Source organism: Pteronotus mesoamericanus, unplaced genomic scaffold (assembly GCF_021234165.1).
Source record: "Pteronotus mesoamericanus isolate MK-2021 breed Mesoamerican mustached bat unplaced genomic scaffold, CSHL_Meso_final scaffold_371, whole genome shotgun sequence".
Classification (NCBI taxonomy): domain Eukaryota; kingdom Metazoa; phylum Chordata; class Mammalia; order Chiroptera; family Mormoopidae; genus Pteronotus; species Pteronotus mesoamericanus.
The window spans coordinates 2294932-2322926 of record NW_026555314.1 but is presented as its reverse complement, the minus strand read 5'-3'; the positions used below and the strand labels follow the sequence as shown (position 1 = coordinate 2322926).

Sequence of the window (27995 nt, the reverse complement as noted above, 5' to 3'; positions counted from 1 at the left end):
GCTGGTGCTCAGTTCATTGTCATGCCATCTAATTTGTCACTGAACAAATATTACTGAGCTCCCACTTACCAGGCTGGTGCTAGAAGCTGCTGACGTGGTGATGAACTCAACAGTGAGTGAGGTGGCACTCTGAGCCTGGAAGCAGACCAGGGAGCTAGGCACACGCCCTCTGGCACACGCCCGAGGATTACTTCCACAGTCTGCCGACTTTTCAGTTCTTATGGTGCCTTTGCCAGTCTGAGCCACCCAGCCAGCCATCTAGCTTCGCGGGCTCCTGCTGTCAGCTGGGGCCCTTACTGGATGCCATGGGGACTCCAAGAGCCAGTTGCCATAACCCTTTCTGCTGGAGGGACTGAACATGTAGTTGAATGAGGGTCAGCAAAAGGAGATGCCGAGAAGGCTAACTCCCTGGACTTCGATGCAGCACAAATGTATGGGACGGGCGCAATTTTTGGATGCAGAAGAATGATGAGGGATGCAGTGTATTGCGGCCAGCCACTGGCCCCACCCAGCTCTCAGACAGTCAGCCAGAAAAGCCAGGGCATGCTCCCCATGTCCAGGCTGACCCAGGGGGTAGGGAGATGGCTGGGGGTATAGAGCCCCCATGACTCACAGCTGCTGTCATGAATGAATACCTTTACAAACACGCATCCCTGGAAGGTGCTGGGCTTTTATCCACTGGACCTCTGTGTGGATGCCCAGGTGACCTGTGGGTTCAGTAGTTCTAGTGACAGAATGGTTTGTCCCACTTTTAGACTTTCTGCTATTTAAAGTCACTTAGAGAGTCTTTCAGCAGTTTATACCTTAAAAGTTAGATCACTCCACCTTTGCTCACAGATAATTTATTAGTAGTGTAGTATTTTTTCCTAGGATCAGTGATTAGGGACATAACTTGAATAACCAATATATTAAAAGTTCTGGTCTGTTGCTGTGTTACTATTCTTCAGTGAATAAAATCCAAGACAGATGTGTGTGTTTTTTTCTGTGTTTCCAGGCAAGCCAATTTTTTCAGTTGATATTCACCCTGACGGGACCAAGTTTGCAACTGGAGGACAAGGTATGTTCATGGAATAACAGGAGTGTTCACAGCCCTGCCGACCGGCTCTGTCTCTCCTGGTCACCCAGTGAGGTATAGAGAGAATATTGGCTGTTTTTAGTACAGTTGTGACTCAGTTTTAAGTCTGAACACATCATATCAAAAAAACTTTTTTTGACATTAGAACAGCACGTTCTCTTTATATATAATCTCTTTATATATTTTGGAAGCAGCTTTATCTTTCTAGTTTCTGTTTATTGGATTAATATTAAAGTCAATTTGCATGTCCAAGCCCAAGCTGACTGAGTGTGGAGAGGGGCAGACGATCTCCTAGACAAAGCCCCAGAGGCGAGGACTATTGCTTCTAGTCATGTTTCTGGCATTGTTTTCTCATCTGAAAAGGGAGAGGAGGTGGTTCACCTCTGGAGTCAGTCGTGTAGTTATTAGGCTCGTTCTCTGGGCTCAAAGGAATTCATTTGGGTTAGAGGTGAGTATAAATGTGCACACCATCTGCAAATACGACCATGGTTTTGTCAGTGTGTTTTATCCGGTGTCTGCTGCAATTTTGCAGTTACAACTCTGGAAAGACAAAGTCACTTTTGAGGCCAGGACACCAGTATGCATAGCCTTCCCACAGAGCCCAGTCCCCACAGCTCCGCCCCACGGCAGGGCCCTCCTCGGGCCGAGGCCTCCCTGGCCAGGACTTGGAGAGGGCCTCTGTGAGGTCCCCAGGCCCGCTGTGCGGTGCAGGCTGGCTGCAGACTTCCTGCCCCAGGGGCTTGCAAGGAATCCTTCATCTCCTTTCTGTGGGCTGCAGGCTGTGCCCAAGAGGTACCCATAGGTGTCATCTAGGGCCACAAAGCTGGGGTGACAAGTTTTTCTGCTCATCCACAAGAAGAGGGACATTTTCCTGACCTACTTGGCATAGTAGGCTCTGTGAGAGCTGATTAGGAAATATTTTTACAATGGCCCAGAGGCAATTGCAAGCATATCTTATGGTCATTTTGACCTGTCCGTTTCCAGGCATTCATTGGTTTTTGACCCTCTGTAACAGAAAGTTAAGTGAAGAGCTAGACTTTTATTAGTTATCAGTAATGGAAATCTTAGAAAGAGAAATCATTACTAAGATGCACAGATGTATTTTTTAGCCCAATACTCCATCAGCTTATGACCACAAGAGCCCTAAATGCCTTCTTTCAGTTGATCTCATCTGTAGATGATAGCAAAGGGCAGGTGAGGTAACAAGCACCTTTTCAGTGTTTAAGGCACATTTCAGACTTGGATCTCAAAGCATCTAGTCAGCTGGGAGAACCGCCAAGGACTCCAGGCAGCACCTGGAAAGGGAGGGAAGCCCCCGCAGGGACTGTCCTAGTCTCCTTGGTTGCTAGGGAGCCCGTGCGTAGACCTGAAAGGGTGCTGGAACACGGGCTTTTCCAGCCTCTTCATTTACAGATGAGGGGTCTGGGTCCTGGGCAGGAATGAGGACCTTCCAGGGGCCCCGGGTGGATCCACATTAGAGGCCAGGTCAGAGTGATTCCAGCTCTGATTCCAGTTCCTCACCTGATTCCAGTCCAGAGTTCTTTTCATAAAGTCAGGTTGGCCTCAGCTTAGTACTGAATCCACACATTTTGAATCCTCAGCACTTGTTTTTCTTCATCTTCTCTATACCTTATATTAGTAATTCAAATTCACTGTCCTCCAATCTAGTCAATTATGATTTATGAAAGCTAAGTGAGGCCTGTGTCTCATAGTTAATAGTATACTCCTTGTGCACTGAGTTATTTCTGCCCCTTCATTCCAGGACAGGATTCTGGGAAGGTTGTGATCTGGAATATGTCTCCAGTCCTCCAGGAGGATGACGAGAAGGATGAAAATATTCCCAAGATGCTTTGCCAGATGGACAATCACTTAGGTATTACAGAGTGGCCCTTTGCAGGCTTTTCGTGTTGGCAGAGTGCCCAAGGTTAGCACATGTGTTTGTAATTAGAAAGATAAGGCCCCGTGCGGCGGTAACTCCCCTCGGCCTGCTGTCTGAAGGCACAGATGTTGGCTGCACACCTGGGTGAGTTATTCGGCAGAAGACTCGGCCCGCCCACAGAACCATCTTTGGACAGTCTGCAGGTACCTCTGGTGATTTCCTGCTCATGAGTCGTTACTGCCTGATTCCATGGGGCTTTGGGGCCAGCGACCTGGAAGCAGTAGGGTTCTGGGGAAGGGTGCGTAAAAGACAACTTGCCAAATGTCTCAGATTGCCACTGTCATTCGGAGGCCCTCTGCCAGGACCCTTTTGGCTGCTGGACAGTGTTGTGATTTTCTTTCCTGCGTTAGTGCCATTAGTTTCCCACCTCTGAGCATCAGGGTGACTGTACCTGGCTCTGGTTTCCAACCTAGCTGCTTCCCCTGAGATGCGCCATTAACAGTTACGTCCCCTCCTTTATTCTATGTCCTTGCGCTCTCAGCATCCTCCAACTTGGAGCGCAGGTCACTCACAGGCTGTGTGTGGGTCACAACTTAGATAGTGTCCCTCATGTTGCAGGCTCCCAAAGGCTGAGCTGTGACTGCTCTCAGAGGCTCCAGCCCAACCAGGGGGCAGAGAGGGGTTTCTCTTGGTCTCAGTTTATGAGTGCAGGATCAGTAAACATGCAGTGCTGACAAGTTTGGAAAATCCAGATTTAATTGCTGACAGGTAGAATGAAGTCAGAGTTTTATGTTCTACCAGTTCCCCTAAAAGTTCTGGAGAAGGCATCTAGGCCTATTTAGCACGTACCTTCCTGTCAAGAGTTGTCCCTATTCAGAAATACATCTCATCATTAGCCAGCCCTTTTTAAGTAATGACTTTTAGGTATTTACCAGTGGAAATGAGCCTCCTCCTCCTGACTGTTCCATCCAGCACTAACACCTCTCAGATTAGATAGCCTTTCCCCTTCCAGACTCTACTCTGTTAATTTGTTATTATAGCATAGGAAGTTTAGTGCTTAAACTGGACTGAATTTTCTTCTAGGGCTCTCACACAGTAGATGCCTCAAATAGATTAGAGAGATTAAATTTTATAAACCCTTTGCATCTTGCCAAATTCTGCATAAAGCATATGGGCATGACTATTGGATTTTCATCACCCTATTTCTTTTTCTTCCCAGCATGTGTGAACTGTGTGCGGTGGTCAAACAGTGGGATGTATTTAGCTTCTGGGGGAGATGACAAACTGATTATGGTGTGGAAGCGGGCTACGTAAGCATCATTTTCCTTTCTTCACATTTTATTTTTAGAAGCTTTTTTGCTGGTCTTTATCATAGTCTCTTTCTCCACCCTGGCACTGAAGTCCCCAGAGTCCCAACTTCATAAGGAGTAAGAAGCACACATAAGCCAGGAGCAGCTGAGGCCTGACCAAGGAGTGGGAAGGCCACCCAGCTCCCTAGTAACCTGCTCTGCTGTCCCTGGCAGGGCTTCAGGGTTTCCACCTGAAAAGGAAGGGTGAATCCCTTCCAGTACTGACATTGGTACTGAAGCTACCATTGGTAGCTTCATTTGTTTTGTTCTTCAAAAGAAATTTCTCAACCTATAATGTGGTTAAAAGTCAAGGTGCTCTGATGGAATCTGGGGCAGGGGAATCCAGAGCCTGCCCTCATTTTCTGTCGGCCTCATCCCTGGCCTCTAAGGAGTCCCCATTTGAAAGCCCGTTCTCGGCACCAATATTGAATTAACCATCACCTTCAAAACTCTTCTCCTGTGCACATAGGCAGAACCTCTCAGGGTGGGTCCTGGGACTCTTCCACAGCTAGTACCCCAGGTAACGCAGGGGCCAGTCAAGCTGGGGACTCAGGCCTACCGCACTGCTCAGCCAGAGCGGCCCTATGGCCGTGGCTTTTCAGGGCAGAGGAGCACTGTCCCACTTAGCTGCCTCAGGAAGCCCTTCCTGTGGGTTGGTGAAGAGTCCTACCAGGCGGAAGGCTGTTTACAGAGGCCCTGTGGTCTGCGGTGTGGCCACCACCTCTGTGGGAGCAAGCGGCCGGAGCCAGTGCCCGCGGTTCAAGTGCATGCCCTGCCTCAGGCTGTCAGGCAGAGGCCTTCGATTCAGCACAAGAGGGCTTAAAAAGTGCTGTTGGTTTTGCCGCTTTGGCCAACATAAATAATATTTAGCATATAATTTGGAAAACTGAAAAAATATGAAGAAAAATATCATAGTCCCACCACCTATAGAAAGCCATGAATAATATTTTGGTATTTTTATGTGTGTCCTTCTGATCCATTTTCCGTGCATACATGTAATTTTTTTCATTGCATAGTAATATATTATTTCTGTCCTGTGGTGTGCTTCTTTCGCTTAATTATCTATTGTGAACATTTTCCTATGCAGTAGATAGTCTTTTGCCCAAGCTTCGTGATGGCTGTGTAGTAGTTCATCAAGTGCAAACAGTGTCCCTAGTCAGCTCCTGCTGTTCAGCAGTTCGGTGCTTTCCTGCTGCGGTCTGTTTTTGCTTTGTTCTGCCTGCCATGTTAAGCCATGCCGCATTAAGCGTCTCTGTGCAGTGCCCGGAGCATTCCTGGGCACCTTTCTGACTCTCCTTTCATGCAGGTACATTGGCCCCAGCACCGTCTTCGGCTCCAGTGGTAAGCTTGCCAACGTGGAGCAGTGGCGATGTGTCTCCATCCTCCGGAGTCACTCAGGCGGTGAGTGGAGCTGCCTGTTGGGGTGGGCGGCCCTGGCAGCTGTCCGAGACCAGCAGCAGCACCTCCGTGGCCCCTGTGGATGATTTTGGTCCTTAAAGCAGCCCTATGTCTGGGTCATCCTCCCCATCACCATCGGTCACACCCTGTCTGTCCCCTAAGGTCTGTGCAGTCACTATCCCCACTGCCTGCCTCCAGCTGCATTCAGTGTCCCCACTCCTGCCCTCATGGGGTATATGTTTATATCTTTAATGTAGAACTTCCCACGTTCTGCTGTTTATCCTGGTGAACTGAATCACTACCTTCATCAGTGGATCACTAAGTCCGTAAGCACACTTTATTTATTCCACAGAAACTAGAACACAGGGGTCCAATGAAAAGTTTTTTACTTGACCTCAAGTATGTTTGCAAAGTGTTGTAAATAGACTTGGAATGGAAAGACACATTTTACCAATTTGAACTGAAGAAGAGGAAGGTCAGTCAATGGCAGTCTTAAAGCATGTGCTCTTCTCTTGGTTAGGTGCCGGGGATACCAGAGTGAATACAACTTAGTCTTACCCCAGAAAGCCTGTGGTCTAGCCCAGGAATGGCCTGAAGGGTTTCTCAGGCAGGAAGCACAGCAGAAGAGAGAAAGATTTGCCATGAATGATGAGTTGGCAGCGTTTCACCACTATTGGATCTTTATATACAAAGCAGAACGCAGCACAGGGTGGGCCAGGCTGATCGTGCGGGGACCAGGTCATGGAAGGCTCGTGCTCCCTGTTAATAGGGGTGTCCCTTACCATGTGAGAGACACGGAGCCAGTAAAAGCTTTGAAGCCCAAGAGAGAGCTCATTCTGACAGCTGTCAGGGAAAGGAGGTTGTTTGAGTAGTTCAGATGAAAACTTCAAGGGCCTGAACGAGGCCTATGATAATTGGGTTAGCGAGGAAGAGACTGACTTGGGAAGTTCTTGGGACAGAGCAAGGGCAGGAATGAGGGAGATACCTAGCTGGGTGCCCGAATAGTCAATGGTGTCCTCTGCTGAGACCATAACAACAACAGGCTTCTGGGGATGGACCCCAGTTCATTGTGGGGTATGCTGATTTGGGGGGCGGCAGGGCATTAATCAAGAGACCATTGAGATTGCGCCTGGAGCTCTGGGGAAAGATGGGGCAGAAGTGAGAGGTTTCCAAGGCATCAGCTGTAATCCGCTGGCAGTGTACTCTCAGCAGATACTCTGAAGACACTTCAAAGATGAACAAACGCACCTCTTGGTGACCTGATTGATTCTAAATTTGTGAAAGCCGACTGCAGCATTGTGTTATTGTTTATAATGGTAAAAATGCATAACTTAATCTTTACTGTTGCTCAGCTGCTCACAGTGAAGTCTCACTGGGCTTCTGGAACTGTGGCGCATATGTCCATGAGGATGTTCAAGCATGGGGTGGGGCCTCGGTGACAACTTTTATGGGGCTCCTAACCTGAGACTCAGACCAATCCATAACATTGACTTCCCTCCTGGTCCAGTAGCCCAGGGTTCTCCTTTACCAGGCGGGTAGCATTGCCCACCTTCAACAGGGGTCCCTGCCACTTCTTATTCAGTGGTCCTGGTAGTGGATGTGGGTGGAACCATTTAAGAAGAAAAAATGAGTGAAAAAGAAAGGAATGGACCTGGCTGGTGTGGCTCAGTGGACTGGGTGCCGGCCTGCGAACTGAAAGGTCTCCAGTGTGATACCCAGTCGGAACCTACGTGGGCTACAGGCCATGTCCCCAGTTAGGAGCATGCGAGAAACAACCAGTCGCTGTTTCTCTCAGTCATTAGTGTTTCTCTCCCTCTCTTCCTCCCTCCCTTCCCTTCTCTCTGAAAATAAAAAGAAAAACAGAATCTTTAAAGAAAAAAAAAGGGGGGAAAGAAAGAAATGCATAGAAAGCAGTGGGTCTCTGAAAGCAAAGTGAAAAATATGTACTTGGCATATTTAAACAGAGGGTAGGAAAGGAAACCTAGGTGAAAGTAAAAGTAAAAGGTTTAAAAAACATTTAACCTAGAGAAAGAATATCATCAAAGAATGCAAAATGTAATGTTTATATAGTATTAAACTAAAAAATAATTTTAACTAAGTAATTTTCTAGAAAATAATAAGTTTTCAGAATTGATGTCATAAAGTTAGGAAAAACTGAACAAAGTCGTAACCAATGAAGAAGCTGGAAACTACCTTCAGAAATGGTTCCTGATCCTGAATAATTATTTGATGCATAGTTTTAAGCTTTTAAGAATAATTACTTTGGAACATAGAAATACTTATTCTTTTTTCTAATTTTTTTAAATTTATTTTTAGAGAGAGGGGTAGGGAGGGAGACAGAGAGAGAAACATTAATATGTGGCTGCCTCTCATGCACCTGCCACTGGGGACCTGGCCTGCATCCCAGGCATGTGCCCTGACTGGGAATCAAACCAGCAACTCTTTGGTTCATAGGCCAGTGCTCAGTCCACTGAGCCACACCAGCCAGGGCTAAATACTTATTCTTTAAAGGAAGCTGTAACCCTGTTTCCAAACTTAATTAAAAAAAAACAGTGAAATGAAAGCATAGGCAAATATGAATAGATAGAAAAGTCAGAAACAGAATACTCAAATTTGATAACATTTGAAAACATTTTGACTAAATATGATTTATAGTGGAAGAATTTTGTATAAAGGAAATATATTAATAAAACTCACACACTAGGAGGTTAAATGAGAAAAAACACTGTCACCTGATGAGGTATTCTGAAAGGAATGTTAGATAACTCAGCATCAATTTCTAATAAAGATGTTTGTTTTTTTTAATGGTCATAGAAAGTTATTTTCTTAACATGACAGAATCCTCTGTCTTTTTCAAACCAATGGCAAATATTACAGTTCACAGTTGAACTTTGTTCCCTTTTATATTGAGAAAAGACAAGGATGGTTGCTGTCATTTAATTTGTTACTTTGGAATTTCTGCGATACAATGAAACAGAAATCAAGAGGTAGACATACTGGAAAATAAGACAAAAATGAAATGTTACGAGGGTGGTATTATATATCAAGAAAACCAAAGGAAGAAAGCTGTTGGAACTTATACAGCATTGGAAAGCACTTGGGATTAATAAAAATGAGTTTTTCAATTGGCCTCATGTAAGAAAATTTTTAATTACTTGCTTTTCACTAGTAATGTGAAAGATTATCTAATGATAAAGGGAAAGCTCTTATAAAGTAGGATCAAAAATTGTAAATACTCAGGAGTAATCTTATCAAGAAGTGTATGAGGTCTTGGGAAGACTTAAACCACGGACCCTTTTTGAGAGATGAAAATTGACCACTTTATAAATGGAAAGATTAACTAAAAAATACAGACTTTATTTTTTTCTCCCTAATTAATATTTATTATTTATTTAACAAATATTTATTAAGTACCTTGTATGTTCCAGGTGTATTCTACCTCATGGTGTTTACGTTCCTGTGAGAGAGACAGATAATAAACTAGTCATGTAAAAAGCCGAAGATAGTGCCAGGGAGCAAAGTGAGGTGGGGTGCCATTTCACCCAGGGTTCTCAAGGAGGGCCTTGCTGAGGAGGTTCCATCCAAGGGGAGGTCATAGGGAGGTGAGGGGACAATTGTGTGCTCTTCCAAAGAGCTGTCCAGGCAGAGGGAACAGCCCTGGGGTGTAGCCGTGTGCTTGGTGTGCTCAGGGAAGCACAAGAACTAGGGAGAGCGTGAAAGGGGTGGGGGGCACAGGGCATGGGGAGTGAGACAGGAGAGAAGGCAGGGGGTGGGGAGGCCTGCGCAGCTGTGTGCAGTTCACACTGCGGGGGACTGAAGGGCGGCACCGGGGAGACCAGGGAAGAGGCTCCTGACAGTCTGGATGAGAGGCAATGGCCATTTGGACCTGGGTCATGACGGCAGGAGTCAGGAGAAGTGGTAAGATGCAGATCTTCTGGTCGAGGGGGCGTGGCGTGTGAGATGAGCCAAGGCACCAGGATGTGACTGGAACGTGGCCTGAACAATGGAAAAGATGCAGCTGCCATTGCTTGACATGGGAGGTGTGTGAGTGGGACAGAAATGTTTGCTGGGGGAAGTGTTTAGGAGTTGGGTTTTGAGGGTGTTGTTTCCATTGCCTAGCTGCAGTGTGAGTGGACCTGCTGCGTAGGCGTTTGGATATATGAGTCTTGAGTACAGAGGAGAAGTGTAGGTGGAAACAGGCCAAGGATGGAGCCTGGGGTTTGGGAAAATGAAGAATCAGGAAAAGAGGCTGAGATACAGAAGCCCTTTAAGATAGTGGAGCCCTGGCTGGTGTGGCTCAGTGGATTGAGTGCCAGCCTGTGACCAAAGACGTTTCCCATTCAGGGCACATACCTGGGTTGCAGGCCAGGTCCCTGCTTAGAGGCATGTGAGAGGCAACCACACATCACTGTTTCTCTTTGTCCCTCCCTTCCCTTCTCTAAAAATAAATAAATTAAATCTTTTAAAAAGAAAAAGATAGTGGAGAGAGCCTTTGAAGGACAAGGGATTAAGTGGTGTGTCACAGGTTGCCTCAGGTGAAGTGAGGAGTGAGGGTTGACCATTGAACTAGAAAGCATGGAGGCCCCAGGCAGCCTTGGCCAGTGTAGTTCACATTAGTGTAGCTGGGCGAAAGTCTGATTGGAGGGGTTCAAGAAAGACCAAGGAGCGGATAGAGTTGGATTGAACCAGACTGGGATTTATCAGGTACCTGTAAAAATACAGGAGAGGAACGGAAGGCCTGGTGGAGCCGATAGATGGTGGACTCTAAGCTGGACATGGAGACAGACGGTGGAAGGCCTGTAGCATCAAAATGTGTCTTAGAGAGTGAGCTGTAAGCACCAAATTGATGGTAGGAGGGTGGGAGGGTCAGAGGGTTGGAAGTGAGACCAGGGAGGGCCTCTGGGCATGACAGTGGAAAATGGCTGAAGTAGCGGTGGAAGCCAAGGTTGTTGGAGGAGGAGGAATTTAAAGATCCAAGAGCCTTGGGTCCTTAGGAAAATTATCCTCTTGGAGTCACCAAGATTCATGATGGGAGTGTTGGCAGGAATGACAATGACTAGAAAAATCTTCAGGTGCACAGAGGGTGTCGTGTGTGTGCGAATCTGCAATGAGAAGGAAAGGGGATGGTATAGTTTTAAAACAAGCTGCAAAAACTGAGGTTTAGGGAGAAAATTATGTACCATATGTGGATTTATTGCAGAACTTAGCAGTGACTTGAAAGGTCATCTGGAAGGATAAGTAAGGTTGTGGAAGAAATCATTCAAAGCTACAGCATGAGTTTCTGGATAAAACTAACAACATTCAAGTAGGTTACAGGGTACCTAGAAGCTTGGTGTATCATAAAGGTGGCATCGATTATCAATAATGGAGAGAAAGAATTATTCCCCATTGGGACAGAGTAACCATTAGCCGTTTGTGGGTAAGGGGGAAGTAATTTAGAGGCTCACTAAATACAGCAGACACCAAAATAAATTCTGGGTATTTAAGAGAAAAACATTCTAAATAATTAAAGCAGGAGAAAATAGAATTGAATATGAATCAAACCTCTAGGAGAAGAAATATTTTTCAAGGTTAACAGGAATAAAAGACGTCACAAAGGAGAGTAACAGACTTTACTACATAAATCTCCTACAATAGAGGAAGGTAAGCTGATGAAAATTGCAGCTAATGCCTGTAGTATCAATAGCCCGTGGAAATGGTGAAGAAGATAACTTCTCCTTTCTGGCTTCCCAGCTGACCACTTCTGTGCTCTAGGAATTAGGTACTGCAGTGAGGTCCTGAGGGTCACGTGTCTGCCCTCCTGGACTCAAAGCTTCTAGAGGAGGTTCTTAGTCTTTGTATTTGTTAGGTTGCTGCACAGGAGAGCTCAACAAAGATAAGAGCACAGTCGTCCAAGGACAAGACAGTTCTAGACAAACAGCTGTGAAAAACCTTCACTTTTACTACTCATCAAATAAAATTTAAAATATAACAATGTACTTAATAAATTAGAAGGAAAAAGATCATAATCCTCAAGCTAATAGGGAAGACTTGTAATGGACATTCTCCTTACAGAAGTGTGAAGTCTTTGAAAAGCAGTCTGCAGTGTTAAGAGATTCCAGACTTTTGAAAATGTTCAGGTCTTCCCAGATTCCTGCTTTGGGATATCAGTCTCAAAAGAAATGATCCAGGATATAGGTAGTAATACACACACGTGCTCATTAGCGTGAAAAGCTGGAACCCAGTCAAAGCTCATTGTTAAATTAGGTCTGTTTATGGTAGTCGGTGTTCTCAGTGACATAGAATGCAGAACAAATCAAAAGAAGCCCTAAAGATCACATACACTATTAGAATAGTAAGTGCAGCATACAAGTGCATGTGCAGCGTGAAAATACAAAGGCTAGTACAATGTGGAAAAGTTTCATCAAGCTGTCACTGAGGAGTTTTTAAAAACTAGAAAAAAGCACATAAGAAACTTTGAGTGTTTTGCTTACAACACTTTTTAAAAATCCTATGAAGAAAGTACTTGATAGCTATTAACTTGCTGCTGGGCTTCCGTTTCTTCATCTCGCCAACCATTCTTCTGCACACCCAGCGCTGCGTCCAGCAGTGAGGTTAGAACAGTCGGTTAAGACTATGCCCATCACACCTGCATGGTGAGATGGGCACCGTCACCTCCACGGTTGACCTTTGTAGGTGCCTTGGCGTGTGTGCCTGACACCGTCCTACAGCAGTTTCTCACATTTAATCCTCACAGTAACCCTCAGAGGATAGGTGCTTTTTTTAATCCTCATTTGACATGTGAAAACTCACATGTAACAAAGAAATGAGCAGGATTGTGGGGGCGGGGGGGGCGCTCCATAGGGAAGGGGTACTCCTGTCAGGGCCTTAGAGACAAGATCCAGCTCGTGAGGAAAAGGGTCAGGAGATAACTTTGCACTCATTCAGTTAGCCGGTGGCTGCCGAGCTGATGGGGTGCCCGGAGTTCTGCTCGTGCTGGACCTGCGATGCTCAAAGTGCTGCGCAAGGAGAAGCAAGCCCCGGGCCACAGGTCCAGTAGTTGTCAGAGCCATGGGCTCTGTGGGTGCAGCGCCACAAGGCATGAAGCCCTCAGCCGTGCCCTCAGCTGCTTCGCCTGTGAAAGGAGTAGGGTGGGATCAGCTAGATGCTTCAAGTTTTACAACAGATTGAAAAGCCTTAGTGGGGAAGTCTTTCAGATTGGTTACAAGAAGAGTCTAACTATTATGGTCCCGGGTCAAGGCTCCTCAGACATGACACTAGGGACTGGGACCCAGCTGGCAGACAGGGGTGTTACTGCGTGCCCCCCTGGCCAAGTCCACATGCCAGGTAAGAGACTCACCGCCAGCCCTCTGTCTTCCAGATGTGATGGATGTGGCATGGTCCCCCCATGACGCCTGGCTGGCCTCGTGCAGCGTGGATAACACTGTCGTCATCTGGAATGCAGTGAAGTTCCCAGGTCTGGGCTGCCTCCGGCTGGGTGGCAACAGGAATGGGTTGCCCATCATCAGTGCTGCCCGCCAGTGTCCAGAGCCGGGTGGGCCCTGTCTCGTTTGGCTGGTGGCAGCATGGGTCTCACAGTGGACAGGGATTCATGTGTCTCAGTAGTTCAGTTCTTTTTTCTTTATCAATTACATTTGTTTAAGGTTTTAAAAGAGGTTTATGTTAAAGAAAAATAGTAACTGAGGGCTAACATGGATGTGCCACAAGTCATAGTTGGAGTTGGGGACCTCACCCAGCTTGTGCTTAGCTTGCCCTGACACTGCCATCGGGCTGTGCCTTCGCATGCCTCCCTGCACCTCCACACATGTGCGCTCAAGGGTGGCCCTTTCTGCGTTGCCCTCAGCTCAGTTGCCCTCAGCTCAGTTGCCCTCTCCTCAGTGATGCCCTTGAGCAGCTGCAGGCTAACAAATCCAGTTTCGCAAAAGATTAGTTTTTCTTATTAATGTGTTTAAAGTCATGACAGATGGCATGACCTGGCAGAGCACTGCAGTTTATAACTAGTAAGATACTTATGTTCCTGCTTTGTATCTGGAGTATGTTTTCCTCTTAGGCCAAAAAGTATCGTCCATGGATTTGACCCAAGTCATTTTCTCTCTGTAAGCACCAGTATTTGTGGGGACCCTCAACCTGGCCACCAAGTGGCAGATTTAGAGGCTGAGTGACATGTAGGTTGCAGCTCCCTAGGAGGTACTGTCTCGCACTCTGTCCTCAGTGATGACTTAGAGGACTCAGAGCAGTGCCCAGTCCCTGAGCTGCCAGAAAGGTTCACATCAGAAATGCCAATGTCACAGCCAGGTGAGCATGAGCTCAGTCCCGAAAGGCAAACTACAGGCACGACCACCAGCTGCGCACAAGATAAGGGGGCAGAGTTTGGCTCCAGCCCAAGCATGGCCCCTGATTGCCTGCCCCTCCAGGGGCATGTGCAGCCTCAACCACAAATGTCAGCTGGGAGTAAAGGGGAATCGTGACACCTGCCTCCTTGGAGCAGTCGTTTCTTCAGATGGGTTTTGCCTTGTGGAAAACAGATCAAGGGGCTCTTATTCTTGTGCCCAGGGCTCGCACTGGCCAGCGTGCACTACTGAAGTCCCTTTTCTTGGCTAACCATCCCATAGTCCATATGTAGGTGCCTTGCTCGTGTTTCTATAGAGAGTCATTGTTTTCCCCCAGGTAGCACGTTTCCAATTTCTTATTTTTCTTCACAGAAATTCTAGCTACCCTGAGAGGTCATTCTGGTTTGGTAAAGGGCTTGACCTGGGACCCTGTTGGTAAATATATTGCCTCTCAAGCTGATGACCGCAGCCTGAAGGTGTGGAGGACGCTGGACTGGCAGTTGGAGACCAGCATCACCAAGCCTTTTGATGAGGTAATGAGACAGCTTAGAGAGCTCGCCCCAGCCGCCTCCCTGCCTCCGTGCACAGAGGAGGAGCTGCCTAGGCCAGACCTTGTGGGTGAATGCGCAGTCTGGTGGCCTGAGCAGACTGGTCATCGTTCTCTGGGGCAGGCACTCTGGCCCAAAGAGTCAGATGATGAAAATCTTCCATTTCTCAGATGCTATAAAATGTCCAACTTTGAAGTGAAAGGATTTATAAGTGTTAAAGCTGTAAGGAACTTAGAGATACCCCCACAACCTGTGCTACACAGCTGGCTGCCACAGACATGGATGAAACTCTCTCGCCACGCGGCATTTGTATTGCACTAACCCACAGGGTATACAGGAGCACAAGGGGATAGAGTCAGCTCTGTCTTGTATTTTTCCTGACTGTGCTGGCTTTGCTCGCTGACTTCCACTCTGCAGGCCAGCTGACTTTCTTGGGTAGAGTTACCAGTATGGTTTGCAGAATGTCTGGAGGTCGGACTGCAGTGGCTTGTGTAGTCTTTTACTGTCTCTTCTATTTGAGTTCTCCTTTTTTATGGAATTAGCATTCGAGCTCACCATTATTCATGAGACATTTCTTAAGTGCCTACTATGTATAAGGCAGTACTATGTACTAGAAATAAAAGTGGCTCAAGACAGAGTCTCTTTCTTGAAGCTTAAAGCCCAGTGGGAAGGACAGACATTCACATTGGTTGTGAGCATGGTGATTGTGCCCCGAGTGGGCAGAAATAGCCTGGATCGTGTGGTGTGATCTCATCAGAGAAGGCTTCTCAGAGGGAAGCACATGAGTACAGTTTTGCAGGAAGAAGAGACATTGGTGCACCAGTCAAGGCTCGTTGAGGGAGGAAAGTTGAAAGGATATATTCAGTGCTCCCCACACCGGCAGCAGCTCCTGGACTGGGCACATTGTACCAGCGTTCGCCTCGCTTAGTTCTGCCCTTCTTGGCTGCAGCCTTGCCCAGGGCACAAGGGCCCTCACACCAGGAGTTCCTCAAGGCCCCAGCAGCCAGGCGGCAGCTAGGGTCCCACGAGCCAGCCTCCTGGGGGCAGCTATGGCAGATGCAGCAGGAGGGTTTGGCATCCCGGTGGGAACTGGCAGCGCTCTTCAGCCTCTGGGGTAGGCCTGCCCTGCCTTGTCCTGCCCTCCCCTGAAGCTGTAAGTTCAAGACCTTAATCCCTAAGTCTTTAGGGCTGCCCTGGATCGACCTTGTGCTTCAGGGGGTGGCTTTTGGCCCATAGCATCTCACTTTGCAGGAGAAACACCATGAAGTGAAGCCCTGCATCAGCCCTCATTCTAGGTCAGGGGAACAGTGCCTTTCTGCTGGGCATTTTACGGTCTCTTCAGACTTTGTAGACCTCTTCTCCCTTGATGGTAGCGTCACCAGGCTTCAGGTGACGGGACAGGCTTGAGAGAGCGGGTGGGGGCTCATAGTCACCAGCTGCAGTCACAGAGACAGGTTCTGGAGGGTCAGCTGGGCTCTTTCTCTGCTGCAGTGAATGACCTTCAGACCCCATGTAACAGGGTTAACTGGCACTGGACAGAAAAAAGGGGTCGGAGGCCAGATAGCTTTGGCCCACGCTGAGTTGAAGGTCACAAGAGATGTCTCTCCCGCAGATCCCCTCAGAGGCTTCCTCACTGTGCTGTGCGCACCTCCTGAGGGAAGAGTGTAGGTCGCTATAGCTCCAGGTCCCACCTGACAGAGCCCTTTGTTGTGTCCCCTGGAGAGACTGCAGTTACAGCTGTCAGTGTGGCCGGAACCTTGAGGGCAAGCTCCACCATCGTACATTTGTAAATCAGTTCAGCTTTATTCTTGAGGCCAGAGTTTAGGTCACAAGATTGGCCTTGATTTCCTTTCAAGCACAAATGTTTCTTTCAGTGTGGAGGGACGACCCATGTGTTGCGGCTGAGCTGGTCACCCGACGGACATTACCTGGTGTCAGCCCACGCCATGAACAACTCTGGCCCCACTGCCCAGATCATCGAACGGGAGGGCTGGAAGACCAACATGGACTTCGTCGGACACCGGAAAGCTGTGACCGTCGTGGTGAGTGTGCTCAGAGTGGTGCCCTCGGAGCGGGGCAGTGCTCTGTTCCCCAGGGCTGGGTCCCGCGTGGGACTGAGCCGGGGGCTCTGAGGTTCAGCACACGTCATGTTCTTATTTCATTTTAAGTACTTGTGTTTTAATGTTTAAAAATTAAATTTACAAAATAGAATATGTATTCATATGTTTTATTGGCAAACTGTAATGTGATGAATATCACCAAAATCAGCCTTTAATTAGTAACACTGCAGCTCTGCACTAGCCTTTTTACACACTCGAATCTGCTCGCAGACACTCAAGCAGTATGGTCCTGTCAAGTGCCCCACGCTCCAGGCCCCGGAGGGCACAGGTGCAGTCTGTGCGCCCGCCAGGCACGTGTGCTTGTCCCAGTGGCGGCCAGCTGTAGCCTCAAGGCTCCCATTTGGGTCACTGGCGCACTGAGTCTGGAGCTGCCCACCCACAGTGGACGTGGGAGGAGGAGTGCCCAGAGGTGCAGGCCATGCCCCACTCCGGACGCCCTCGCAGGCCTTAGAGCTCATCGGCCGCTCCTCCCTGATTCCAAAGAGTGTCTGGAGTGTCCCAGGCAAGCAGTCTGCGAGAACCAGGGCTCCCCAGCACTGGGCGGCGACAGCAAAGCCCGTAGACGGACGGGCTAAGGCTGGCAAAAGTGAAGTACCATCCAGGCCCCTCACTTCAGTTTTCTTATTTATCAAAATGATCTCCTTCCCACCGTTTAAATTGATAATAAATATCATATATTATGACTTAAATTTATACAAACAATATCACTTCTTTAATTTTTTTGTATTACAGTCCATGTAAGATTTGATTTGAAACCAGAACCACGCTGCTAAAATGTTAGAATGTCACTGCTTCCTAGTTTGCGTAGCGCTTCCACGTGACTCTCTTGAGTGATCCTCATAGAGCAACTGTGGGAGGTGGTTGGGAAGACTCAAGCCCAGAACACATGCCTCTGGGTTTCATGTTCTCTGGTCTCTGCACCCCTGGCCATTCTTGACTGCCCTCTGGGATTGGGACCCCTTGGGCCACCTGACAGCCTTCCCCTCAGTTCTCCTGGCTTGTGGATTTCACCTCCAGGTCTAGAGCTCCCAGCCCTTTTCAGTGCTGGGACCTCAGCAAGGACCTCAGTGTGTGCTTGCACCCTTTCCAAAAATGTACACTGGGGTGGCCCCTGAGCTGACTTTAGCCTGATTAGCCATCATCCCTGTTCATGCGCTCACGCAGGGCCGATGAGTCTCTATAAGACAGTGTTGGCTCTGAGCAAGAAATACAGTGAAGGGAAAGGAATAGTGGAGCAGCCTCCCCTTGGGACCCTGTCCCTAAAGCCTAGGTCCCTGCCCAGGCCAGGAGGGGTTCAGTAGCTCCCCTGCCATCCAGTGAACTGTAGGCCCAGGCTGGAGAGTCGATAGGCCCTCATCTCACAACTAACTTACGGGTGACTCGGCACATATTTTCTGGCCTCTCTGAGCCTCGCTTCCTCCTCACCACAGTGCCTCCTGGGTAGTTGGGAAAATCAGACAGGAGGTCATCTGCGTCGGACTCCCACTGGCGGGCTGCGATGGTGATATATTTATACTAGGCATGGGATATGTGCTTAATGCTTGATCAATTATTTTAGCATTTGTTATTTGGCTTTAGAAATTCAACCCAAAAATCTTCAAAAAGAAGCAGAAGAACGGGAGCTCCGCGAAGCCCAGCTGCCCATACTGCTGCTGCGCCGTGGGCAGCAAGGACCGTTCCCTCTCAGTCTGGGTGAGCCCCCGCCATGCGCTCTTGCTGCTCCTGGAGGACAACAGGAGGCAGGGCTGGTGACAGTCTGGAGCCTGGAGGCCTAGAAGAGGAGGGACCCCTGCTTTCACCCTGTACCTGCGGCCACGTCCTCCTGTCACCCCTAAAAGAAGCACTGAAGCCTGGGCCTCAGCCCAGCCAGCGCAGCTCTTGTGTCCAGACTCAGGGAACACCCTTGGTGGTCGGTGCCGTAGTTGTCATGTTGTGTTGGCTTCATTTTAAAAATCCTCTATCGACATAAAGTGTATTCACCTGAAGCATACAGCTCAGTGCATTGTCGTAACATGTTCACACATGTGACCACCACCCCAGAACGTTCCCTGTCCCTGCCTAATCAAGACGCCACCCTCCAGGTTCCCGTCAGCCAAGGCAACCACTCTAACGCTGTCTGCCTGTTCTTAAACTTTGTTTAAATGGAGTTGTGCCATGTTTACTTTTCCTTGCGTTGCTTTCACTCAGTACAATGTTGTTGGAACTCGTGTATGTTATTATATTTAACAAGAGTTTATTCCTTATTATTGATTTCCCCATAAGCAGAGTGGATTTGAAGTTGTAGGTGTGAAGGTTATCCTCTGGCTGCATTTGTTACGGTCTTTTGTCACAGAGAAATTGATTGCTGTGTACACTGTGATTTTTTCAGGCCCAGTATTCATGTTACATCCATTGCAGAACCTGACCCTAGTGCCATCATAGGCAGTTCCAGGCATGTTCTTCCTGGGCTCCTCCTGGCCTGGGGCTCCATTCATGGTGCTTTGACCAAAACATCACTGATCGTGTGCTCATGTTTCTTAAAAAATTGAGGTCAGTTGCTCACACAGGTCCAGTTTTCTGAGGGGTCTATAGACACATTTTTGGGAGGAGGGCAGGACTCTATTTAGGAAGTGGAATTAGGGTAGGGCAAGAGTCTTCTCTTGGATCTCAGGTAACTCAGACTCCAGCCCTCTTCTCGGGACTAGAGTGGCTGAAGAGACTTTTTTTCCACAAGAGCAGTCCCAGCATCCTGGAAGCTTCTGCAATATCTGGTGGGAGCCCTGCAGAAGGGTGTTCCCACCCAGCCTGCCGCCCCGTGGCCCCAGGACCTGTCAGCAGGGAGTCAGACACTAGTGTTTAAGAGGCGGATCTCGCTGTAATTGTGAGAACGTGCAAACAGTGCACGGCCCAGCATTAGAGTGACTAGAGAACAAATATGCACGTGTGAATACTATGCAGTCACCAAAAAGAGCTAACTGTGGGATATTTAATGACATGCTCAGTAGATATTAAATAAAAAAGAAGGCACAACCATGTGTCTTATAGACCAGAAGAAAATAACGCATGCAAACATTAATAGTGGTTAACTTTGGGTCTGGATTAGGGCAACATAAACTGTTCTTGTGTGTTTCTGAACTGTGCACACAGTGTAGAGTGTCGTTGTGTGACACATGCAGAGAGTTACCCCAAGCCTTGCACAATGTGTACCAGAATTCCCTGCGCCCAGAGAAGAGGTGCTGGGTTTTCTCTGAGGCTGTTTCCCCGTCCTGGCAGCTGCCTTTCCTACCTTGTCCCCTTCCAGAGTCCCCTTCTCCATTGTTGGTGGTCTGTGTAAAGTTACCTCCCCTGCCAGATCACAGTGAGCCTGTCAGACGGGGGCCGCTCTAGTTTGCATATATCGGCAAGCTTTGGTTTCTGCAGTTTGGGATCTTGGTCGTTGCTGTTTGAATAGAGTTTAATGTGTATGTCAGCAAGATTCTCACCTAGACCCCTAGGACTGGTAGTGTTAGCTGAGTGGACAAAAAAATGGTCTTCATTCATTTCATTAACCTTTGCGGCTTCTTTCCTTCCAGCTCACGTGTCTGAAAAGGCCTTTGGTTGTCATCCATGAGCTGTTTGACAAATCCATCATGGATATCTCCTGGTAAGATGGATTCTTGTAATGATGTACAGGCTAGGAGCAGAGAAGCCATACATTGACATACAGAGCCACTGGATGTGATTAGGGTCAGGAAGCCAGGGATAATCCCCCTCCCAGGTGTCACCAGTGGAGCAAACCTCAGGTGCTTGTTTGCACACAGTTCAAGAAAGGACAGCTTAGTCCTGCTTTGGGGAAAATGCTGCTGCGCTCCCTGCTTCGTTGGGATGTGCCCCTGGAACACGCCTTCTCCAACACACTGGTATTTAGGAAAAGGAGAGTGCTGTGATCCTGGTTCCGCTTTACTGTGTCCTTGCAGGAACTGGATTAGCATAGGTGTGGAGACACGTTCTGCTTCTCAGTGACCTCGTTTAGATGTATACTCCCCCACATATTTTTTAAAATGGTTTCAAAAATAAGATAAATGAAAATGAAATTCTTACGAAACACATGGTAAGAGATACTTTGTGCATGGCCTTAGAACTAAAGGACGCCGAACCTTCTAGGACTCTATTGTCTTCCCTATCCCCATCCCCACAAGGCCATAGAAGGAATCAGAGGTTCTCAGCATCTACCTAGAGCCCTGCCCCGCTGTCCTGTGCCAACCACTGAGGCATGCGTGAGTACCACAGACACTTGCTCCCAGGCTTCTAACGGTCATCTCTTTCAGGACCCTGAACGGGCTGGGCATCCTGGTGTGCTCCATGGATGGCTCTGTGGCATTCCTGGATTTCTCTCAGGATGAGCTCGGAGACCCCCTGAGTGAGGAGGAGAAGGTAGGAGAATAACACACTGCTGACTCGTGCCCCATGTGCTGTGCATGGTCTGGGGCCACAGAAATGGCTGTGATAGCTCTGAGAGGCCCCTTTGATTGGACCCTCTTCTTCTTTTTTCCTTTTTTTGTTTTTTTGTTTTACTTTTAGAGAGAGGAAGGGAGGGAGAAAGAGAGGGAGAGAAACATCAAATGTGTGAGAGATACATCTATCAGTTGCCTCGCGCACATCCCCGACTGGGGACACGGCCCCTAACCCAGGCATATGCCCTGACTGAGAATTGAACTGGCAACTTTTTGGTTAGTAGGCGGGCTCTCAATTCACTGACCCACACCAGCCAGGGCAAGACCCTCTCCTTGTGACATACACAGAAACATTGTTTCTTAACATACTATTGGGAGTTCATCTGTTACAGATTGTAATCCTTGTCTTCTTTGCAAAATAGATTAATTGAAAAATGAGTCTCTGTTCACATCCAAACTCAGTTCTGGAATGAAGAATAAAACAATTTGGGGCATCTCTTCCTGAGCTGATAACTAGCTACCCACTGGGAGGTTTCCCCCTGGGAGAAAGCTGGAGAGAGAGCTCCCAAGAGTCCCCACTCACATCACTTCCCCTATTGTCTTGTACTGACGCAGTTGCCATGGAGCAGCAACTAAATAGTAGTATTGGCTGTTTCTCAGCACTTAGTACATGCCAGATTCTGGACTGTGTGTCTGCATATATCATTTCACCTAAATTACATAGAACCCTTGAAGCAGGGCTTACTCATTTCATCAATGAGATAACTAAGTCTCAGAAAATAGTATGGCCTTTGACCGAGACCATATGTGGCCTTTTAATACAAAGAACAGAAACCTGACCCAGGCCCGCTCACTGGCTTTGGGCTGGACCTTTTTCCCTGTGCTCTGTCCAGGCCAGTGCGGCCCATGTGCCTTTTCTCAAGTGTTTCAGGAAAGGCTCTGCTCTAACTACCATAGACTCAGAACCAGTGTTTCTACAAATGGGCCTTTGCCAGCACTAATTTGTCTGATAGGAGCCCTGTGAAAGCTCGGCGCATGTGGGCAGCTCCCTTCCCTAGTGACTCGATTGCTAGTAGAAGCTCCCTCTTAAGCTACTTTGTGGACTCCCCACTATGATGTAAACCCTTCAGGAGTAGAGGTCTGTGTTGTTGACAGCACCTAGAATAGGGCCTGGCACCCTGGCCATCGCTGGTCAATGAAAGGATAAGTGTCTCAGTGGCCTCAGGTCTTCTTTCCACCTTTTCACAGTCATCAGGTAACCTGGAATCGCTGTGCACGCCCCTCCCCCTTGGAGAGTCACAGTGGAGCCTATGTAATAGCCCGTCTAGCTTGTCGTTTACCAGATGACAGGCAGTATATGGAGAACACTAGGGAAACCTTGGCCAAACACTGAATTCTGCCTTGAGATTCCAGGGGAGACATTCAGGGAAGAGGGGGCAGGAACCAGGGTGGTTAGGGAGGGAGGTTCCTGGCCACACAGGCGCACCAGACCCTGCAGGAGCATGTCCCAAGGTGCCACTTCCCACACCTCCCATCTTCTGCTCTGAGGCAGATGTCCTCCTGTCCTGCATGTTGGTCATAGCATATCTTTATATGAATCTGTTCATGTACCAGTCACGCCAGTGTTTTGGGGACATCATTCCTGCCCTCATGAGGGCCTGTCTGGCGTGTTGTGGCAGGAGACTAATGAGACTTGGGAAGGTGGAGGGAGGGGCCCTGCTCAGAAGGACTGGGACAGCAGGGACAGAGAAGGGTTTCCCTAGGTCTGCTACACCAGGCCTTCCCTTGTTCTTAGAAACACTGTCAGCAGCCTCATGGCAACCTCCAACCACGTAGGGCTGGTGACCGCTGATGAGGGCAGTGCAAGCAGGCTCTGGTTTCAACATCTGACTCCCAAAGAGTGTTTGGCGTCCTTGAAGTGATTTAAAAGCCTTAAGTTAGCAACTTGAGTGTCTCACCTTTAGTTGAATAAACACCTCATGTTCTACACCAGACATGTAGTAGGTGTTTGCTCGTTGGTTACTCAATCATTTTCATCCCCAGCTATAGATACACAGGAGGCACCTAGGCCAAACATCTAGGGAAGATACAAGACTGCTGCAGAGTCATCTCATTGGCATCAAGCAGAATAGGGAGGGAGGCGATGGAGAGCTGACAGCCGGCGCTCTGGGACCCCTGCCTAGGGCCCTTTCTGCTTTCAGAGCCAGGAGAGCCAACACAGCTCACCTACTGGTGGGCAGTGTCTGTCACTTGGCTGCTCACAGCTGGTTTGTTATACTTTCCTCTGCTTCCTCTAGAGCCACATTCATCAGTCTACCTATGGCAAGAGCTTGGCTATCATGACTGAGGCCCAGCTCTCTACAGCTGTCATCGAGAACCCTGAGATGCTTAAGTACCAGCGGAGGCAGCAGCAGCAGCAGCTGGACCAGAAGAGTGCTGTGGCCAGAGAGACGGGCTCAGCTGCCTCAGTCACTGGTGTCGTCAATGGGGAGAGCCTGGAAGACATCAGGAAGGTGAGGGCTTGGCCCAAGGGCACTGAGAACACAGCACATGCCCAGGGATGGGGCAAGGGGAACAGGCAGTCTGGACGGGGCACAGACACAAGTGGTCGGGAGGTGGGTGTGTGCTGGGCCTGGTGTAGGAGCCAGGGGTGAGCCAGCTTGGGCCCACTTGGCCCATTACCTTCAATTGCATGAGGTAGTAGCAGGGCTTAAGCCACCTTTATCAAAGGACTTTTTGCCCGAGGAGCTCTAGAGGAGTTCATTTCTGGCCTTTCTAGGCAATTCTGTATACAACAGGTCCTTGAGTAATGTCATTTTGTCATTACAAGATTGATGAGAAAATAAAAAATTGATTCCAGCTGAGCCCACTGTCTGTGTGGAGTTTGCACATTCCCCTTATGCTTTCTCCCACATCCCAAAGATGGGCACATCAGGTTTATGATCTAGGGTGTGCCCTGAGCTGCAGAGACAGGCCCCCCAACCCCCCGTGGCCCTGAGCTGGAATAAGTGGGTTGGAGAATAATCTTGCTTGTTTTCATTAATCTTGCTTGTTTTCATTAATCTTTCTTAAATGTATGTGTAGCTCACATATATTTCATTGTTTAATATTAGAAATATTTTGGGTCTCTGTTTAGTTTGTTGGTGTTTTTATGACCAGAAACACATTGTAGGAGCTTAACTCTTGTTTATATCAATTAGCCTGTGATAAAATTGGTTTCCTTATATGTTGTTCCACCTACAGTCACGGTCTCCAAGACCCTATCAGTGACATTCAGTGAGGATTTACCATACTGAGAACATTGGGTTTCAACCTCTGCCTGTAGGAGACAACTGTGGGCCCCCCTTTCTTCATCTGGAGGTCCACGTCTCACTGAGGGGTGGAAGGTAGAGATGGGGCAGGAAGGTTAGAAATGCCTAGAGAGCTTAAACCATCTTCGGGAGTTCGTGGAGGGCAATGAACATCCCCAGGTGATTCAGACACAACGCGCGACTGGGAACTCTTGTTGTGAGCCTTTAGTGGAAGAAAGTTTGCAAACCACAGCTTAGAAAACAATAATGTGGCTCATGGGTGCACATCTCATCTGTTAGTTCCCTCATTGATCCCCTGGCTGCTCACTCTCCCCTGGAGCCTGGCCAGGCCTGCAGTGCCGGTATGGAGAGGAAGGGGCTACAGCTGGTTCAGCAGGGAGCTTTCTGTCCTCTCTCGTTTACTGTGCAGGAAGTGGAGCACGCTCCCTGATAAAAACATTTGTTCTTTGATGAGGGGGGCTTAGTTTAATTGGATCAGAAGTCTATAGAAAGGGAAGTTAAAAAACATTTTCGTAGAAATGTCATTTTTTGATATTTGGAGATGGTCAGCATAAACTTTTCCTTCATTTATGTCACTCTACTTTGCCAGAATCTTTTGAAGAAACAAGTAGAGACTCGGACGGCAGATGGTCGGAGAAGAATCACACCTCTCTGCATAGCACAGCTGGACACCGGGTACTCATTCATTCACCAGCTTTCTGTGGCCTTGTCTGGGAGGTCTTCCTCCCACCTTTCACCAGTTGCACTTCTATAATCAGGGTCTTCACAGACTCTTCTGCAGATCCAACCTATAGAATCTGGAAGTGAGGGAGTTGATCCCAGCTTCCCACCAGCCTCAAAGTCCAGTGTTCCCCACAGAGCCCTTATACAAACTTATTACACGCTGATGGTGGGCTGGGAGGGGCCCGTGACAGGCCAGTGGGCAAGGGCCCCTCAACAGGGCCACTGGGTCTACGCAGCCAGCCCTGCTTCATTCTTGAGTGATGTGGGAAGACACCAGGGAGAGAAATTGGACTGATTTTTTATTTCTTTTTTCCCTTATAGAGCTGCCTTTTTTCGATTGTGAAAGGAATATATATATATATATATATATATATATTTGATATAGATATAGATATATCTCGTTGAAAATAGTAAAGTTCCTCCCTGACTAGTATAGCTCAGTGGGTTGGATGTCATCCCACAAAGTGAAAGGTCACTCATTCAATTCCCAGTCAGGACATCCCTGGGTTGCAGGCCAGGTCCCTCATTGGGTGCCTGAGAGAGGCACCCAATCGCTGTTTCTCTCCTTGTCTTTATCCCTTCCTTCCCTCTCTCTAAAGATAATTTTTTTTTTTAAAGAAAATAGTAGAAGCCCAAAGATGGGCGTAAACATTACCTGTTATTCAGTCTCTCAGGTACAATCACTGTTAACATTTTGGTATCTCTATCTCCAGTCTTTTTTTCTACACTTGTTCTTATGTCTTGACCTTGCATCCATTTTAATAAATAGTCGTCAAAAGCATTGGCTTGCTGATTGTGCAGGTTCCTCGCTTGTGAATGCACCATGATTTACTTAACCAGCCCCTTAACTGTGAACTTGTAGTTTTTGATTGTAAATGAATCTCTGAGCACACCTGTGACTGTTGCTTCAGACGACTTCCCAGAAGTGGAACTGCTGGGTGGAGAGTGGGACTCTGAGGCATGTTTACCTGAGGGGGCAGAGAGGGAGAAACTCACCATTTGCTGTGTTTCAGCGTATGTAGTGAGGCTTCCTTTTGTATCTGTCATTCTCCCCAAAACGATGTATGTTCACCCAAAGAATGATGACGCCCAGCGTGAAGGAAGCAGATCGCGCCCTGTTAGGGTGATTCGCCTGGGTTTGTGCTCATGCGGCCGGCCTGCGCATGGCGGCCACACGCAGCAGACCTCTGCACTTTGCCGTTGTTCATCTGTGAGCTGTCCCAGAACCCTAAGCTTCTGGGTGAGCTTCTAAGAACCCTAAAGAGACCTTCAGTCATGTGATGTTCTCATTGACCTCCTGGTGTTGGGCATTTGGGCACTGAAGCCATGGAGGGCAGAGACTTGACCAGTAGAGCCAGTACCAGCTTCCTGACTCCTCCCAAAGCGTGACTTTCCTTTGATAAATTTCCCCATTATAGGGCAATGGAGAACCTATACAGGGTAATACCCCCCGCCTACCCTTTTTTTAGGACCAAGTGAGACCAAGTATATGACTGTACTTTGAACACTGCAAGACTGTGGGAGTGAGGGTCACGAGGTGGTGGCAGTGGTGGCAGCGATGGCGGCGGCACTTTCGTTCTGTAGATCCATCCCTCAGTCCCTGCGTAGTGAGGAGGCAGAGGGACAAGATGGCCGTCTGCCTGGACTGAGCCAGCTTCCTGCCACAGGCTCATTTTCCGCCACCAGAAATTCATTCTCTTGGTCTTCAGGGCTTTTTTTGCCCTCCTGATACCTATGTTAAAGCAAGTAGTAACAGAATAAGTAATTATTATGTTAGCTAATTAAGACAGAAAAGAAAAGTCAAATATTTAAAGTAGAAATAAGTGGAAAATAACTACAGATAAAGAATAAATCAAAAGGGTGGAAGTCTTTGCCAAACTCCACAAATAAACTTGAACGTGGATGATTTTTGAGGAAGATAAAATTAGCAAACTGAAGAAAGTTTGTACAGATGAATTATAGAAGAAATAGCGGGCACTGTCAATCTATTTACAGTTAATCTGCCAAAAGCCACCAGACTAAGAAGGCTTCACAGGGAAATCCTAACAGACTTTTAAGGAACAGATCATTCTAATACTATTGAAAATACTCTAGTACGTAGGAAAAAAAGGAAAGCCTAAAAAATCTTTTTCTTTGAAATGAACACAATATTTACATCAAAGCTTGGCAGAGATAGAACAGGATAAATTCCTGATCAATCTCATTTCCGAATGTCAATGCAGAATTCTAAGTAAATAGAACCTTACAGTGTGTTAAAAGGTTAATGCACTACAACCAAAAAGGTTTAATTTAGGAAAACAAGGTGGTTCAAATTTTGGGAAACTTAATTTACTGCTACATGTCAGTAGATCCAAAAAATTATGTGGTCATTTCTATAGATGCTTTAAAAGCATTTATATTAAACTCAAATCATTCTTATTTAAAACTCATTAAATGGGAATAGGTGGATGCTGGATAAACAATCTTAATTCAAACTAAATTTAAAAACTAAGCAAATATCTACTTTTGGGACTATAATTTAACGTTGTTCTAAAGGTCCTTGCTCAGTCAAGAGAAAAAATAAATTGGAAAGGATATGGAAAAAATGTATTATTACTTAAAGATGATGTGATCTATAAGAGCATCAAGTGGAAAAACTACCACAGACAATATGAGAAAAACATAGAGTGACTATATATAACCAACATGATGACATCAGGTAGCAGCAACTATTTTGAGAAGAGATAAAGGAAGAAATCACTTTCACAAATGCAATACCTGAATGTAACAAGAAATGTAGAAGATCTTTATGAAGAAAAAAAATTTAAACCCTACTGAGAGACCTAAAATGAAATTCAAAGAGGTTACAGG

General features: G+C 47.4%; 1 protein-coding gene across 5 annotated transcripts in view; it reads left to right on the top strand.

Moving 5' to 3' along the window:
* Window positions 1-27995, top strand: part of LOC129086320 (protein HIRA) — a 71734-nt gene that overhangs the window by 12166 nt on the left and 31573 nt on the right. For 3 of the 5 annotated variants that reach the window (XM_054592780.1, XM_054592782.1, XM_054592783.1), the window contains exons 2-13: window positions 995-1057; window positions 2838-2948; window positions 4174-4264; window positions 5610-5704; window positions 13062-13157; window positions 14404-14564; window positions 16454-16621; window positions 18278-18391; window positions 20251-20321; window positions 20986-21091; window positions 23409-23624; window positions 25012-25097. In XM_054592780.1, coding sequence (XP_054448755.1) covers window positions 995-1057; window positions 2838-2948; window positions 4174-4264; window positions 5610-5704; window positions 13062-13157; window positions 14404-14564; window positions 16454-16621; window positions 18278-18391; window positions 20251-20321; window positions 20986-21091; window positions 23409-23624; window positions 25012-25097 — 1378 coding nt within the window. Of the gene's footprint in view, window positions 1-994; window positions 1058-2837; window positions 3158-4173; window positions 4265-5609; window positions 5705-5958; window positions 6028-13061; window positions 13158-14403; window positions 14565-16453; window positions 16622-18277; window positions 18392-20250; window positions 20322-20985; window positions 21092-23408; window positions 23625-25011; window positions 25098-27995 lie in introns of those variants that run through there. The other 2 variants (XM_054592781.1, XM_054592784.1) reach the window with 2 other exon arrangements.